General features: G+C 35.4%; 1 protein-coding gene across 6 annotated transcripts; it reads left to right on the top strand.

Annotated features, from left to right (window-relative positions):
* Nucleotides 1-2681: 2681 nt before the first annotated feature.
* LOC110635662 (formin-like protein 20) lies at nt 2682-15806 on the top strand. 6 transcript variants are annotated; one of them, XM_058139718.1, is made up of 18 exons: nt 2685-3341; nt 3940-4643; nt 4728-4949; nt 5027-6983; nt 7017-7539; nt 7675-7804; nt 9296-9367; nt 10194-10292; nt 10424-10465; nt 10963-11043; nt 11159-11209; nt 11293-11374; nt 12317-12411; nt 13324-13395; nt 13472-13588; nt 14217-14285; nt 14374-14440; nt 14924-15806. In XM_058139718.1, the coding sequence occupies exons 1-18, from the start codon at nt 3269-3271 to the stop codon at nt 15073-15075; spliced, it is 4608 nt and encodes a 1535-aa protein (XP_057995701.1). In that variant the 5' UTR covers nt 2685-3268; the 3' UTR covers nt 15076-15806. The 6 variants fall into 6 exon arrangements, with proteins under 6 accessions (XP_057995705.1, XP_057995704.1, XP_057995703.1 ...); XM_058139721.1 differs by having other exon boundaries at nt 2683-3341; nt 5027-7539; nt 14379-14440; nt 14924-15069; XM_021785087.2 differs by having other exon boundaries at nt 5027-7539.
* The last annotated feature ends 640 nt before the right edge of the window (nt 15807-16446 follow it).

Here is a 16446-nt window from a genome sequence, read left to right as displayed (position 1 = left end):
ACACGTCGTCGGGCCAGTAAGCCACTTCACACAACAAAATCGTGACCCCATTTTATAAAATCAGCCAAGACACTAGTAATGGACCTCAAGACCGTAATTCACAACACAGTAATTCAATATAAAAAAAATTATAACAAATTCAAGCATAAATCCAGAATCCAATTAGGACCTTTATTTAACATTATATTTAAGTACTTAAATATAAAAAATAAATTTAAATTTTAATAAAAATAATAACATAATATTTTAATTAAGTTGAGATTTTGAAATTCGAATTAAAGAGATTTTTTTTTCGTTTTTGTCCGCACAATTTTGAGATTAAAATAAAATTAAAAAAATTAGTGGGTGTAAAATAATTTTAATTAACTTGTGAACAATCATCATTCCTAATTTTTATATTTATTAACATAATATTATTATATAAATAAAATGTCAATATTGAGTATTTATTTAAATATGATAGTAACATTGAAATCAAGGGTTTAATTCATTTGTTAAATGAAAAAATATAAATTAATAAAAATTAAATGAAAAAGAAACTTTGAAATTTAAATTTGCGTGAAAATATAAAAAAAAATTTATTTTTTTGGTAAATTAAAAAAAAAATATTAATAAAAACTGATATTAATTATTGTATAAATGAAAAGTAGATTTAAAGTGTTTTTAATGCATCTCCCACCATTAGTTAGATTGATTTATTTTTATTATATTAAATTTTTAAATGTTGAATTCTTAATAATTTAAAAATAATTTAAAAACTTTGTTCGTAATATGTATAAATTTTTATAAATTAATTTGAGAAAACAAATTTATAGATCCGCCGCTGGAACAGTGGTGACATTGATGAAAAGATGAGACCACAGGAGCAAGATGCGTTAGATCCAAACACGCCTTATTAAGGCGTATAGCTACAGACCATAGTGGTACTTCTTTAACACGATCATTATTTTATCAGAAAGAGAAAAAAAAATTAATTAAATAAATAAAAAATAAACGAAACGTTTCGAGAAGATAAAGAACTGTGATATAATCCTTGCAGAGCAAAATAACCTAGAGAGTGTCTGATTTTTGTGATTTTAGGATACACTAAACGACGAGTCTTCTAAACACGTTACGCCATGTTGGCCCTACACGTGTCCAGTGAAGAAGAATCTCAACAAATAAAATAAAATTAGACTAAAGCTCAATTCTACTTGACAGTCTAATTTAATTTATTTTTTTATTTTTTATTTTATTTAATTTAAAAAATTTAATTTAACTAAAAAATAAAAAATTAATTTTTTAATTTTTGAGTTTAAATCAAAAAAATTAAAAATTCAGTTTCAAAATTTAAAAAAACTAAACTTTTTATTTTTTATTTAAATAAAAAAATTTAACTCATAAATTTTAAATTTTGAACTAAATTAATTTTAAATTAAAATTTTTAGACTAAATTAGATAAAGAATTAAAAATAGCCTAAATTGATTTTTTCCAATAAGTAAGAACTAAAATGAACATTTTGCTAAATAAAATTCAACTAGTTTTAAATTTAATTGCAATTAAAATTTAATTGAGATGGTTACTTGATATTTTTTGATTAAATATGGAAAAACAAGCCTTCAGCTTAGTTTAGAATTAGTTTATTACAATTCTTTTTTTTTTTTTTAAATTGAGAATGTAAATAATTGCAATCTTGTCTTGCCTAAAACATAGCATGTTAGTAATTATTACTATTAATTAAAGCAATGTCCATAAGCGCTTAGTTCCAACTTATTTAAATAGTAATGTTTGTGTAAAAATAAAAATTTTATTTCAAAATTTTTTCATATCTTAATGGGCATTTTCTCACTCATATCATACAATTATTTCACATGCAAGGCAAAGATTAGGAACTCATATGCATACTATCCATTAATTAGGTAAAAGGGAACTCATCACTATGGCATAATATGACCCCAAAAAAAAAAAAAAATCCCATGAATGGGAATAAACATGGCAATGTCATTATTTATAAATTATAACTTATTTTATAATTTATTTAATTTATCAATTATTATGATCTAATTAGTTTTGTCAAGGAAATTTCCAATTGGAATTTGCATACCCATCATGATTTAGATTTTCTAACTTGTATATATAAACCTATTTCAACACTAAAAATATCATTAATATATTTTTATAAAAATAAAATTATTTAATTACTTTCTTAGTTATCATATAAAACTTAAATACTCATGTATGCATATAAATATATAATATTAAATTAATATTAAATTTAAAAGATAAAAAATATTTTTAATACTATTATCTACTTAATAATTATAATGATATAAATTTATGGCATAATTATATTATTACAACTAGAGTTATATCATAGTATTATTGTCACACGCAAGGCTATGAATATCATAACTATTAGAGAAATACACAGTAACCTATTTAAAAAAAAATTTGTGAACAACATAAATTGTTTAGGGATATTGTTGAGTATAAATAATAATTTATTTTAATTAAATTAATTATCTCTACGTTATTTTAATTTATTTAATATGAAAAGTAAAAGTAAAATAAAATAAACACGACACGCACCTCTTCCTCTATGTATGGACGTGTGTAATAATTGCCACTTGTCGAGCCACGTAGAATCCACACGACACTAATATGCAGGTGCGAGGGAAAGATTAATGAAGCCAACCAAAACCAAAAATTTAGGGGTATTTAGAGAAGTATTCTCCTTTTCAGTCCACTGAGTTTCTCTTTTCCTTTTCCCTCTCTCTCTCTCTCTCTCTCTCTCTCTCCATGTGATTTTGCTTGATCCTAATTTAATTTTTAATAAGCAAATTTCTGAAAATTCTCTTCCAAAAAATGTTATCATCATTTTCACCTTGATCCCCTCTCTCTACTGTCACTTCTTCTGCACACATTCACTTCTCTTCCTCTCTCTCTAAATTATCTAATTTCTCTTCATCACATTCCATCATAATGTAATAGCGCCTGTCTTTTAGCTGATTTTTCTACCTCGATTTTGGCCGGAGACTTTATTTTTTTTGGGAAGTTTCGTGCTCATTGTGCCTCATTCTTCAATTCGTGACCAGTTTTTCCTCTATAAGTTTTCTCATTTCTGAATGTTGTGGGGATAATCGGTGAATTTTGGCGCATTTTGAGGTAACGGTTGGTTGCGTTGGAGAATTTTGGGATCTGCTCTGATTTTGACGTCAATTGGGATCTCTTTGCTTGTATTATAAATCAACGGTTTGGATCCGATCGGGGGAGAAACAGCGCCATCAGATGGCGCTGTTCAGACGCTTCTTTTACCGGAAGCCGCCGGATCGGCTTCTTGAAATCTCCGAGAGAGTTTATGGTACCATTTGCATTTTGCTTATTTCCCTTTTTTTTTTTTCCCTGGAGGAATATTGATTTTCGGAAATTCTCTTGGATTCTGTGCAGAATGCGGTTTTGTCTCATTGTGACCAATTTTTGCTTGCAATTTTATTTTCCAAGTTACATGATTGCTTCCGGAGCTCAATTAGGTTTTAGAATTCCTTTGCGAATTTACCTTTTAGAAGCTCAATTATTGAAGTCTGCCATTCATTTTCAAACAATGCAGCACTTTCCTTTTGGTTATCTGTATTCACATTTTGTTTTATGTAAATGGAACAAAATTTTGATAGGCTTTAGCATTCTTCATTTCTTGTGCCTGCTGCGGCCACTTCCTCTCATTCTTTGGTAGTCAAGGTTTGGAAATTTAAGCTTAGGTGGAGTTGTCACTTGTCAGGTTACCCAGTTCAATAACTGAATTTAATTTTTACAATTTTATTTTATGACTAATGAATTAACTTTGTAGCGAATTGATTATACTGCATATATTAAGAGACTGAACTTCCTGTATTCATGGCGATGCTCCCTTTCTTTATGACCGCTGGTTGCCTCATTTCCTCTTTCTTTCTATTCTTTTGTAGTGTTTGATTGTTGCTTCTCCACTGATGTGTTGGAAGAAGATGAGTACAAAGTGTACTTGGGTGGCATTGTGGCACAATTGCAGGACCATTTTCCTGATGCTTCCTTCATGGTGTTTAATTTTAGAGAAGGGGATAAGCGGAGCCAAATATCAGACGTATTATCTCAATACGATATGACAGTCATGGATTATCCTCGTCAATATGAAGGATGTCCTATGCTTCCGCTGGAGATGATCCACCACTTCCTTCGATCTAGCGAAAGCTGGTTGTCCTTGGAGGGGCAGCAAAATGTGTTGTTAATGCATTGCGAAAGAGGAGGATGGCCTGTGCTTGCGTTCATGCTCGCAGGTCTTTTGTTATATCGGAAACAGTATAACGGGGAGCAGAAGACTCTTGAAATGATCTACAAGCAAGCTCCCAAAGAACTTCTACACCTTTTATCTCCTTTAAATCCACAACCTTCCCAACTAAGATATCTTCAGTACATTTCTAGAAGAAATTTTGGTTCCGATTGGCCTCCATCTGATACGCCCTTGGTGTTGGATTGCCTGATGCTCAGGGCTCTTCCATTGTATGAGGGGGGAAAGGGCTGCAGGCCAGTTGTACGAGTTTATGGTCAGGATCCTTCAAAGCCAGCCAACAGAACTTCTAAGCTTCTGTTCTCGACTTCAAAGACAAAAAAACATGTTAGGCATTACCTACAGGTAATGCTAATACCAAGTTTTATTATTGAAAATGCCTGATGAGTTGGTTACATTATTAGTTATTCTTACAAGTTTCAATTGTAGGAAGAGTGTATGCTGGTGAAAATAGACGTCCGATGCCGTGTTCAAGGGGATGTTGTTCTTGAATGCATCCATTTGGAAGAAGATCTTGTTCGCGAGGAGATGATTTTTAGAGTTATGTTTCATACAGCATTTGTTAGGGCAAATGTTTTGATGCTCTGTCGTGATGAAATTGACACTTTGTGGGATGCCAAGGACCAATTTGCAAAGGACTTCAAGGCAGAGGTACGCCGTCATTATTCTTCAATTAAAGGTCTCCTTTGAAACTGTTAGAGTTGAATGCATACTCATATCTGTATCAGGTACTTTTTGGGGATGGTCATGCCATTGTGCCTAATCTCACTGCAGTTAAAGCAAATGAAGATGGGAATGAGGCAGAAATTGCTTCGCCTGAGGAATTTTTTGAGGCCGAAGAGATATTCAGCAATGCGGTAGATGCACAAGAAGCAAAAGGGGATTATGACACTCACACAGACTATGACAACTTGACAGTTGACATAGAACATAAAGAAGTCTTCACGGATACATTTGATGATGGGAATCACAAAGAGGGTTGGAAGATGGATTTTAATGTTGATCCAGTGAAGGACATAGCTGTGGATGATGTGAAATACAAGATGGATGAGAAGGTAGACCCTGATCTTCAAGCAGTGAAAGACATAACTGTGGATGATGGGGATATCAAGGTAGATTCAATCGTTGTTGCTGTTGATACATTGAGAAACGAAGCAATAAAGGAAGTGGATGAAGATTTTAGTGAAGATTTCAAAGAGATGGAAAATAAAGCTAATGGAGAAAACAATAATAAAAGAATTTTGGAAGCCACACTTCCACAGCTAAAGTTGAGTGTCGATGTTGGTACACAAAAACCTGAGAAGTTAGTTCCACCTTCACCTAGGAATGCAATACCTGTTGTTGCAGATTCAACTGTCGTGAAACAAAAAATCAAACAACTTGAGCCTCATGGAACTAATGGGAAACAAAGAAGGCCAAATACTGTACCTCGTTGGGTTCCCCCTGATGAAGCCCCCTTTGCCAATTCAATGCATGTAGCACATCCACCGTCCAGATATAATAGTGCACCACCTACTCTTGCTTTTGGTGCTTCCCCAAAGGATTCTAATGCGGATGCTCATGTAAAGGCTTCTTCTGATACTGCTGCTGCTGGAGATCTAGCTTCAAACGAGCTTGCTTCCCTTCCAGTTGTATCACCACGTTTTGGCCCAGCAAATGTTGTGCCTCCACGTCCCCCAACCCCACCTCCACCTCCACCTCCACCTCATTCTAGCAATGCATTTTCACCTGAGACTCCAGTTAAAGCTCCACCTCCACCTCCACCTCCACCTCCACCTCCACCACCCCCCACCCCTCCCCCTACTTGCACTTCATTTGTTAGGCAGAATATGGAGATAGCTTCACACCATGCATTCCCTCCACCCCCTCCCCCTCCTCCTCCTCCTCCCCCTCCCCCTCGCTCTCCCCCTCCCCCGCCCCCTCCATCTAATAGGCATAATATTGGGATGGTGTTACCTCCTGCACCTCCTCCACCCCCTTGGAAGTCTAGTTATAGTCCAAGTCTCCCTGTTTCAACTTTGAGTGTTTCAACTCCACCTCCACCACCACCTCCTCCTCATTCTGTCACTGTTTCAACAATTCTAAAGGTTGGTGGAGTTGGAACTACTACTCCACCACCACCACCACCACCTCCTCCCAATCAAGGATATTCTCCTCCTCCTCCTACTCTTTGTGGAGGTTCACCTCCACCATCACCACCACCACCACCATTACCAGGACGTAGAGTTCCAGCTCCACCACTGCCTCCACCACCACCTCCACTGCCTCCACCGCCACCTCCACTGCCAGGTGGGTCTCCACCTTCACCACCACCACTTGCATATGGAGCTCCACCACCTCCTCCTTCACGTGGAGCTCCACCACCACCACCACCACCTCCTCCTCCTCCTTCACATGGAGCTCTACCACCATCTCCTTCGTGTGGAGCTCCACCACCACCACCACCTCCACCTCCTCCTACAAGGGGAGCTCTACCACCACCTCCATCTCTTCCAATAAGTGCCATTCCTCCTCCACCATCTCCCCCCTTTTGTGGAGCCCCACCTCCATCACCTCCTCCTCTAGGGCGTAGGGCCCCACCTCCACCACCTCCTCCTCCTTCAAGTAGAGCTCCTCCACCACCTCCAATAAGTGGTGTTCCTCCTCCACCACCTCCTCCCTTTCGTGGAGCCCCACCTCCACCACCTCCTCCAGGGCGCAGAGCCCCACCTTCACCACCTCCTCCTCCTTCAAGTAGAGCTCCTCCACCACCTCCAATAAGTGGTGTTCCTCCTCCACCACCTCCTCCCTTTCGTGGAGCCCCACCTCCACCACCTCCTCCAGGGCGCAGAGCCCCACCTCCACCTCCACCTCCAGGGCATGGAACCCCACCACCTCCAGGCCGTGGAGCACCACCACCGCCACCTCCTCCTGGACGTGGAGCTCCTCCTCCACCTTCCATAGGGAGAGGCCCACCTCCCCCACCTCCTCCTGGAGGCTGTGTTCCTGGCCCACCTGCTCCACCTGGACCTCCAGGTTTTGGACCCCCTCCGCCTCCGCCATTAGGTGGCAAAGGAGCTGTAGCTGATACAAGAGGCCTGGCTTCTGGAAGAGGGCGTGGGGTTTCACGGTCTTCAGGGATGTGTTCAGCTGGAACAGCACCTAGAAGATCATCCTTAAAGCCTCTTCACTGGAGCAAGGTAACAAGGGCATTACAAGGAAGTTTGTGGGAGGAGCTGCAAAGACATGGGGAGCCCCAAATGTATTGTAACTTACTGATTTTCTTTTAGAATTATTATGTCTTTCAGACTCTAAAAAGTTATGGTATATACTTTAAACAGTTTATGTTTAGTATTATTCTTCCTTTAATTGCTGATCTTGCATTCATATGCTGTAGTGCACCAGAGTTTGACGTGTCAGAGCTAGAGAGCCTTTTCTCGGCAACAGTCCCCAAACCTGCTGATTCAGGAGGCAAAGGTGGAGGAAGACGCAAATCTGCTGGATCAAAAACTGACAAAGTTCACCTGGTACTCAAACTATCCAATACTTCAACTTGAATAATTTTTATGTGAAGGATTTTTCATTGGCATTGCTATTTTTTATTCTTTTTTCACCACCCTTTTTCTTGACTTCTGTAATTGAGAAATTTTAAGTTGCAGTTTTCTTGTGAAGGAGACTCAAATTAATTCAACTCTGTTAGACATGCACAGCTAATACTCGATTAGCCTGTTCAATTATGTCTTGCCAAGCTATTATGACAAATGGTTCTGGAATTTGTTTGTTTCATTAGGGTATTTAGTTTTTAAATGCAGTGAATATCTGTATGAATGCTTTTTTCACCAGTTACTTAAAAGTCTATTTGCACAGATTCTCATATGAAAAGTTTGATACAGTGTGTGTGTAAAGTTTCTAAGGGTGATTGCGATCCCATTTTGGCTGCTATGAAATGGTATTCATGTTTTTAAGTTATGCTTTCTTATTGAATTAACCACACAGTAAGTCTAATTATTAATTAGGTTTTTGATTAATTTTCACCATAAAACCCTAGTTTGATTGCGGGACACACAGAATATATAATACAGACATATTACATGTGTTGACAACACAAAAGGGAAAAGCATGGAAACGTGAGTTTAAGCCTTTTGAAGTTCATGTTTGCTGTAAGCATCATCGGGATTGAAGTTTAGTTAAAGAAATCAATGTGAATAGTTTCTTTCCCAGAATATGATATTTAAGAGTAGTCGAATGAGATGTTCAAATTTTTATTCTTTTGATTGAATGTGGCACTATCGCTATTACAGCAGTGTCTGATAGCACTCTATTTATATTTGTTATTTATCAAATTATCTTTAAGTTCTAACTGCAATTACGGTAACAATTCAAATGAATTAAAAGTAGTAAATTTTAAGTTGTAAGTGCTAAACTGGAGGGGATAATGAAAATGAGTTGGGTACTTGGGCTGAAGTTTGTAGGAAAAGATTCGACTTTAAACATCTCATGGACAATGTGGGCCGGAAGAATGTAGGAGACAAATTCATGTAGTGACTTCAACTGGGATTAAGCTAACTATCGATTGCCATTGTGTTGTCTAACCATGCAAATAAAAATCAATGGAATGTGTGCCATCTCTCTGCAGATTGTAAGCGTTATATAATCATGTGCTTTGTTATATCTACTTGCATAATAAAATATCAATGGAATGTGTGCCATCTCTATGCAGATCGTAAGTGTTATATAACCATGTGCTTTGTTATATCTACTTGCGTATTATAGGTATTACAGATTGTCTGTGTAGAAGATATTCTCATCCACCTCTTTTTTTTTTTTTTAAATTCTATTGAAAATGGGCATGTTTTCTCGCTGCTTTCTGTCAAAGCAAATTTTTTTCCCTTAAAAAAAAAATTCAAATGTGGCCTTTATGATAGATTTATGTTGATGATGATTCTTACTCTCTAATAACTTGAAAATGAATTTCTCACACCATTTTTGCAAATTAATTATATCGTTGTGCATTGTAGATTGACCTGAGGAGGGCCAACAACACTGAAATTATGCTCACAAAAGTTAAGATGCCACTGCCTGACATGATGGTAAGAGAGACATCATGAATGCTCTTGCATTGATCAGAGCTTTCCCCCCCTCCTTATTAGTATGTGTGCTGTGTTGACATATTCATGATATTTATTTGAGATATGGAATGTTTGAGTCTTAAAATGCATGGATGGGATAGTAGCATATCATATGTGTTGAAGAAAATTGTCTTCTTTAACTGAGAGGAAAACCACCTTTAAGTTATTTCTGTTTTAAAGCACTTAATGGAAGATCTTATGCTTTGTTTTCTTGGATTTGTTATAATGGATCAGAGCTTTCGTGTTTGTAACTTTGGAGTATATTCTTCCTCATCTAGTACAGGGGATTGTAAGTTTATATACAGTGGAAAATGTGACTGGCTCTAACGTGGAACTAGAACTTGATAAACTTGCTGTTGCTTTTGGGTTTTTATTAGACCCCAATAGGGAGATTTCAGGAGCTAGTATATCTCAGGGTGGGATTTTATAGATATGCATATTTGATTAAGACACCTTAATATTTAGTCTAGCCTAATAGTGGAATACACTTTCCAATTTATAGTTTTCAACTGTGAGGAAAAAAATGCTACCTCATTTGCATCTGTGCTTGTCTTCTTCTTCACTGTGCATAGTTTGCCCTCACAACAGATTTTACTTGGTAGCTATCTTAAAATTGAGATATAAGGCTTCCCAATTTTATGTCACTAGTTTTCAATTGATATGTATTTTTTCATGATGTCTGCTGTTCTTCTTTGGTTCAATTTGGTTTGACAGCTTTTTCTTTTTCTTCATTTATTTTTTGAATTTAAGGTTATATATATCAATATAGTTTTGTGCCTACTTGCAGGCTGCAGTTCTAGCAATGGATGAATCAATATTAGATGCTGATCAAGTGGAAAATCTTATCAAATTCTGCCCTACTAAGGAGGAGATGGAACTTCTCAAGGTGAAGCTTTGAATACACAAGGATTCCCTTTCACATTGCATTAGTTATTCAAGAGTGTTTGACATTTTGTTAGCAATTAATTCTTAAGGTCAATATTAGATGTTTGATCATGAATGGTTTTACAATAACAGGGCTACACTGGTGACAAGGAGAACCTGGGAAAGTGTGAACAGGTCTGCAAAATTTTCTCATCAACCAGATTTCTAATTAGTCATCTTTAGTGAAATGCAATTGATGTAGAACAAGAAGAGCAAAGAGAAACTAATTCTCAAACAATTTATTTGATTGTCAATAATCATCTACTGAGTAATAGAAAACCTAGGGATTAGGGAGTTAAGGGCCAAGCCAGAGCAAGGATTAGATGGGGTTGTTGTGACATTTGATCTCATCACATTTCTTCAGTTGTTGGTTCAATTATTAGAACAGAGGTGCCTTTTATGTCAATCTTGTGCATGGTGACCATATTGCATGATATAATGGACTTATGTCTTAGAATTTGTGGCATTTCTTTCCAGTTTTGTTTGTCCTGTAAGGCATTGACTTGATTCTGGAAACTTTGCCATGCTTGTTGACGTATTGGGTTGGATAACTTGAGTGCATGTCTATTTAATAACTTTGATATTTTGAAACAAAGTATTTGATGTTATTTATTATACATATTTATGTGCAGTATTTTCTGGAGCTGATGAAAGTGCCTCGTGTTGAGTCAAAAATGAGAGTATTTTCTTTCAAGATTCAGTTCGGCTCTCAGGTTTGGCGGTATCTGCATTGTTACTCTAGTTTTGATAAATTAATAGTTCTCTCAAATTATTATTCCCCTTTAATTATTGGTGCCACAATTGTCTTATTCATGGCCTCCTTCTCAGATAACAGAATTTAAAAAGAGCTTAAACACAGTAAACTCTGCTTGTGACGAGGTATGCCACAAATGACAATGAGCCCTTCTTATGCAGATTGTTGCTTTTCTTTTGAACCAGGTGCCTTATTATTTGTTAATTAGGTTCGGAATTCCCTCAAGTTGAAGGAAATTATGAAGAAGATTCTTTATTTAGGGAATACATTGAACCAAGGAACTGCAAGGGGTGAGTCATTATTATTTACTTTTTAAGCCAGAACTCAGTTTGTTGGTTTATATACTTTTGCATCAATTTACTGAATTCTAAGCACTGTCATCTTTAAAACTTGAAAGTGTCCACCGAGTTCTCTTGATTTATTTGTTTTCTATTGTATGGGCACTGGTTCCTACTTTTGGGTGGTAGATTGTGCAACATATGAAAATTTCTTTATTTTATTTTATTTTTAATGCGGGATCAGGCATTCTTTGAATTCATGGGGTACCACTGTTTCATCTTTCAATGCATGCCCTTGACTTGCTACATGTGTCTCGTTGCTTTCACTTCATAGCTTGAAAGTGGTTATGGTTTCTTGTTTGAGACTAGAGGTTTGATTTGGTGTTTGGAGAATAATCTCTCATGCTCTAGTACTTTGTTTCACAAATACTGCTCTTTAATTTACTTTGCTATTTTTTTTAATTTTGGCCTAATGTTGAAATAAATCCAAACCTTTTTGACTTTTTCAAGCATGTCAATCTTTTAATTTTGGCAATTTAGCCTAATTATAAAAGTTAATTGTAATTGTAGCCTACAATCAAAATTGGTTCTAAATCAACGGACATGGCATTTGATTGAGAGGGAGATCAATGGTCAAAATTATGCTATACAAGCTGATTTAGAACCAATTATGACTGCAGGCTATAATTGCAGCTGACCATTTTAAATTAGTCAAATTTGTTAAAATTAAAAGATTGGACATAATTGCAAAAAATTGAAAAGGTTTGGATTTTTTTTACCACTAAGCCTTTAATTTTTTTTGTGTAACCTCCTTACACTTCTTGCAATTTACTAGTATCCTGCCTTCTGGTGATAAAAATTTTTGTTGAATTTTTCATGAGTGAAATAAAAAGAATTTGTTCCATGATTACTATGAAATTGATATGAAGCATCAAATGCTTCTGATTGGTACAGGTTCAGCAATTGGTTTCAAGTTGGACAGTCTTTTAAAACTTACTGACACACGTGCCTCTAACAGCAAGATGACACTTATGCATTACCTTTGCAAGGTATGTTTAGTGTATTTATTTGTTTATTAAAGGCTTTTGAACGCTTGTTTTCTTACTTATTGTTGGTTTGCTTATTCCTGATTTGGTTGATATGGCGAATTAAAGATTTGTGCCTGCTATTGTTTGTAAATCAAGGATAGTTGGGGGAAGAAAAATGATTTTTGCATTTCTGAGTTTTATATCTGGGACTGGGAATGTATGTATTTGGTGACAATTTGATTTTTGAAAATATATTTGGTTGATGCTGGAAAATCTACTTAGGTAAATTAGTTTTATCATTACTGGATTGAAGGAGATGTATTTCAGAAACTCCTCCCCCTGAATTATTGAACTTTAGTTTTCTTAATGCAAAACGTGAGTTATTAGAATGGTCCAAATCACTTCAGCATGCCATTTGTATAGAACATTTCTTTGAAGCTTCAGCCTTCAGGGTTGTGCTGAGGATGCTTATTGTCAATAAAAAATTTATTCTTCGTTGCAATCATAATGGCATCAAGATGCATCTTCTCAAGCTCCGTCAGGACCATTCCTTTCTGCTTCTACAATTGATCTTGAATGCACCATTCTAATTTTAGCTGTGCCGGCCCTCTAAACACTTGAAATCCTGTGAGTTTAATCACAGTTAATAACATGGAGGTCTGCAATTTCTGCTTTTTGAAAATATTATTCATATTTATGTTGTACGCTGATATCTTTACTGTAGGATTATGGCTCAACTCCCAGAAAAGTAAAGTGAATGCTTCTCTGTTCTAACTCACTGCCTCAGTGTCACGATTGAGAAACTTTAAAGGGCTATTAATGCTTTCTCAACTTGTTTTTTACTTCCATCCTCTAGTTGCTTGCTGCTGATATGTTTTGCTATTCTGAAGTTCAAACATTAAAGGGCAATTGCAAATTCATGATCACTCCCAGGTACTTGCAGCCAAGTCACCCGCGCTTCTAGATTTTCACCTGGACCTTGTTAGCCTTGAAGCTGCATCTAAGGTTCTAATTGTCTTTAATTGTTAACAGTTAAACACTTTTTTAGAATGTGCTTAGATTGGATCTTGGTTTATTGCAGATACAATTGAAGTCTTTAGCAGAAGAAATGCAAGCTATAATCAAAGGAATAGAAAAGGTGAAACAGGAGCTGTTGGCATCAGAGAATGATGGTCCTGTATCTGAAGTTTTCCATAAGGTATTGTTTTATTTCTGTCTTCCAACTTTTTGTTAGATTGATTTCATGATATCTGGTGTATCTTGCCACATTAAGATTGTTGATTGGAGTTTGGTTATCATATATATATATATTTTGTGTGATTATGTATTGATTTGGTGGTTTGGTTAGTGTGGGTTTCTTACTTATGATATTTGCTCTTCTTTTCTTCCTGATAGTCAATTGACACAGCTGTATTCTTTTGCAACGACAGGATTTCTGCTTTGAGCGAGAGCATGTTAAAATGCCTAGATGATCTACTGTCATTTATTTTGCTGCCTTATTTTTAATTTTGTTTTGTATAAATAGTTTTTTAGGAGGATAGAGAATGGGATTAATTAGATTGCAGAAGAAATATCTGTCTCTAAATGCATCTAGCTGACATCTGCAGGTGACAAAACTTCAAATTTAAATATGATTAATTAATTAAGAAAATTTGGTGCTATAAAATGTTATGATTGTGAACTATCTTACTTACTTACAGGATCTCCTTTGAGAATGTCATCTAATACGTCAGAAGGAGAAATTACATAATTTGAATTTTATTTTCTGCAGATTTTCTTGCATGTTATCATCGTTATGCACTGACATGTTTTTCTACCAATTTTAGACTTTGAAAGAATTCATTTCTGTTGCTGAGACAGAGGTGGCATCTGTGACAAATCTATATTCTGTTGTGGTAATCTCGTACTGTTACTTTTAAAAATTGTGTAATAACATCTAATGTTTTATTATGATCTCATCCATCATTATGCTGTGGCGAATAGGGTAGAAACGCAGATGCACTTGCACTTTATTTTGGTGAGGATCCTGCTCGTTGCCCATTTGAGCAAGGTAAGTTACGTATATTACACATTTACATTTCTATTTTATTTCCATTCAGTCTATAGAAGTAATTATTAGAGTTTTAAGCATTGCCTATATTAGTGTGTGTACCATGGTAAATGTTTCTTAAAGATACTCTATATTTTGAGGCCACATGAGGTGGTATGTAGCTCATGAAATTTGGGTCAATTATCCAATGTGGAATGGTGAAAGGATGATTTAGATGGCAAAAAATATGAGGAAAGTGTATGAGCATTATGATGTAATTTAATTTTGAAAATAGTTCCTTGTTCCTTCGAGATAGATTTCTGTAATTATATTGAAAGAACTATGTAATGAGAACATTAACAGAAGAAAAGGACAAGGGATAAAAGGGAACAAGGATTTGTAATTCTCTAAAGTTATCCAAGTTTGATCTTGGTTTGTCATTTATGTTGGTGAAAATGAGAATCTTAATTTGCTTGGTCCTTAATGCCATAATGATCAATGCAGTTACCGCAACTCTATTAAATTTTGTGAGGTTGTTCCGCAAAGCACATGAAGAAAATTTGAAACAGGCTGAATTGGAAAAGAAGAAAGCTGAGAAGGAAGCTGAAATGGAGAAGGCAAAGGGAATAAATCTTACAAAAAAGAGTGACACATAGTTGTGAATTGATATGTTGCTTCCCCTACATGGCAGTGTGAGCTCCCTGCCACACAGCGGACTTTGTGCCGCATTGTTTTTTTAGTCAGTGACGGCAAAAATTGCTGCTGAGGACCTCAGCTCCAACTTCTCCATTACAGAGTGAAATAAGCCTCACAAGGTGAAATAGGCAAAGGTGAAAAGGCTATTCCTTGAGGCTTGTGGAGCTTAAAGCATGCAAAAGGTTCATTCAATCAGATGATGAGTTCAACACATTAGATTTTACACGGATCATGTTTTTGCAAAATAGAGTGGTTAAATATGTCGGCGTAGTGAATCGTACAGTGCAGAATATATTTGAGGAGATGATATGGCCCTTGGCATTTGTTCTTCAAGAAATTCTGTATGATTTTGTCGTTTGGTTTGGCAGCACCAGAGCAGAGCAGATGCCTCGAGTAATCTAAAGCACAAAGCAGCTCTGTACCATGAGACCATGTACAAAGCTCTAACCCCTCCCTAACATTAGATTCAATTCTTTTCTCGTAACACATAGGGCGCTGTTTTTCTTTCTTTTTTTTTTTTTTTAATGTCTTAGTTTTGTTTCTAATTGAAAATTTGAGCTAACCCATCCTGAAATATGTTGTATAGGTGTTCAGGTTAAGATAGAGCAATTAGAAGAGGTGTTGCTTTTAGTGTAATTGTATTATAACATCGAAATATAAGTTGCAGAATGAAAATTTCTTGTTTCTTTAATCTTCTTCTGTTATTTATATTTCTATTTTTGTCTGTGATCATCAGTTTCTTTCTTCATTATTTTTTTTTTCTTTTACTAGCTGAATAATGAACAATTGCAATAAAGTATATATAAATCTTAAGATTTTATATTGTATATATGAATCATGAAAAAAAAAAAAAGAAAAAAAATTTGAAGCATTCAAATATGCTTCTTCTACCATTTCAACTTAATCGACTCAAATTGTAAAATTAAAACTAAATAATATATTACATTACTGTTAAAATCTTTGTGTATGGCATTAAATATCTGTATATCCACATCAAGGAAGTTGACTCCCTTTTTTCTCTAGGGGTAAGAGGTGAAGATGGCTCAACTCTCGACCTACGTCTCTCATGCAGTTAAGGGGACGTAGTAATTCATATATTTTTTTTTTGGATTAAAGATTATTATTGAGTTTGATGTGATGTGTTCAGTTTCGTGATTTTTTTCCCACTTTATAAAACTTTGGTGCAATCTAAAATTGAGATGATTATGAACCATAGAAAATTCCTTTATTTGTTCATTATTATGTAATAAGCTTCATAATAAAATAATAATTTTATTTGTTTATAGGATAAGTTTTACAATGGAGAGTAATTTCATTGTAATTAAGCAACC

Source organism: Hevea brasiliensis, chromosome 17 (assembly GCF_030052815.1).
Source record: "Hevea brasiliensis isolate MT/VB/25A 57/8 chromosome 17, ASM3005281v1, whole genome shotgun sequence".
In the NCBI taxonomy this organism is placed as follows: domain Eukaryota; kingdom Viridiplantae; phylum Streptophyta; class Magnoliopsida; order Malpighiales; family Euphorbiaceae; genus Hevea; species Hevea brasiliensis.
The sequence above is the reverse complement of the archived record's forward strand: the minus strand, read 5'-3'. Positions and strand labels throughout refer to the sequence as shown.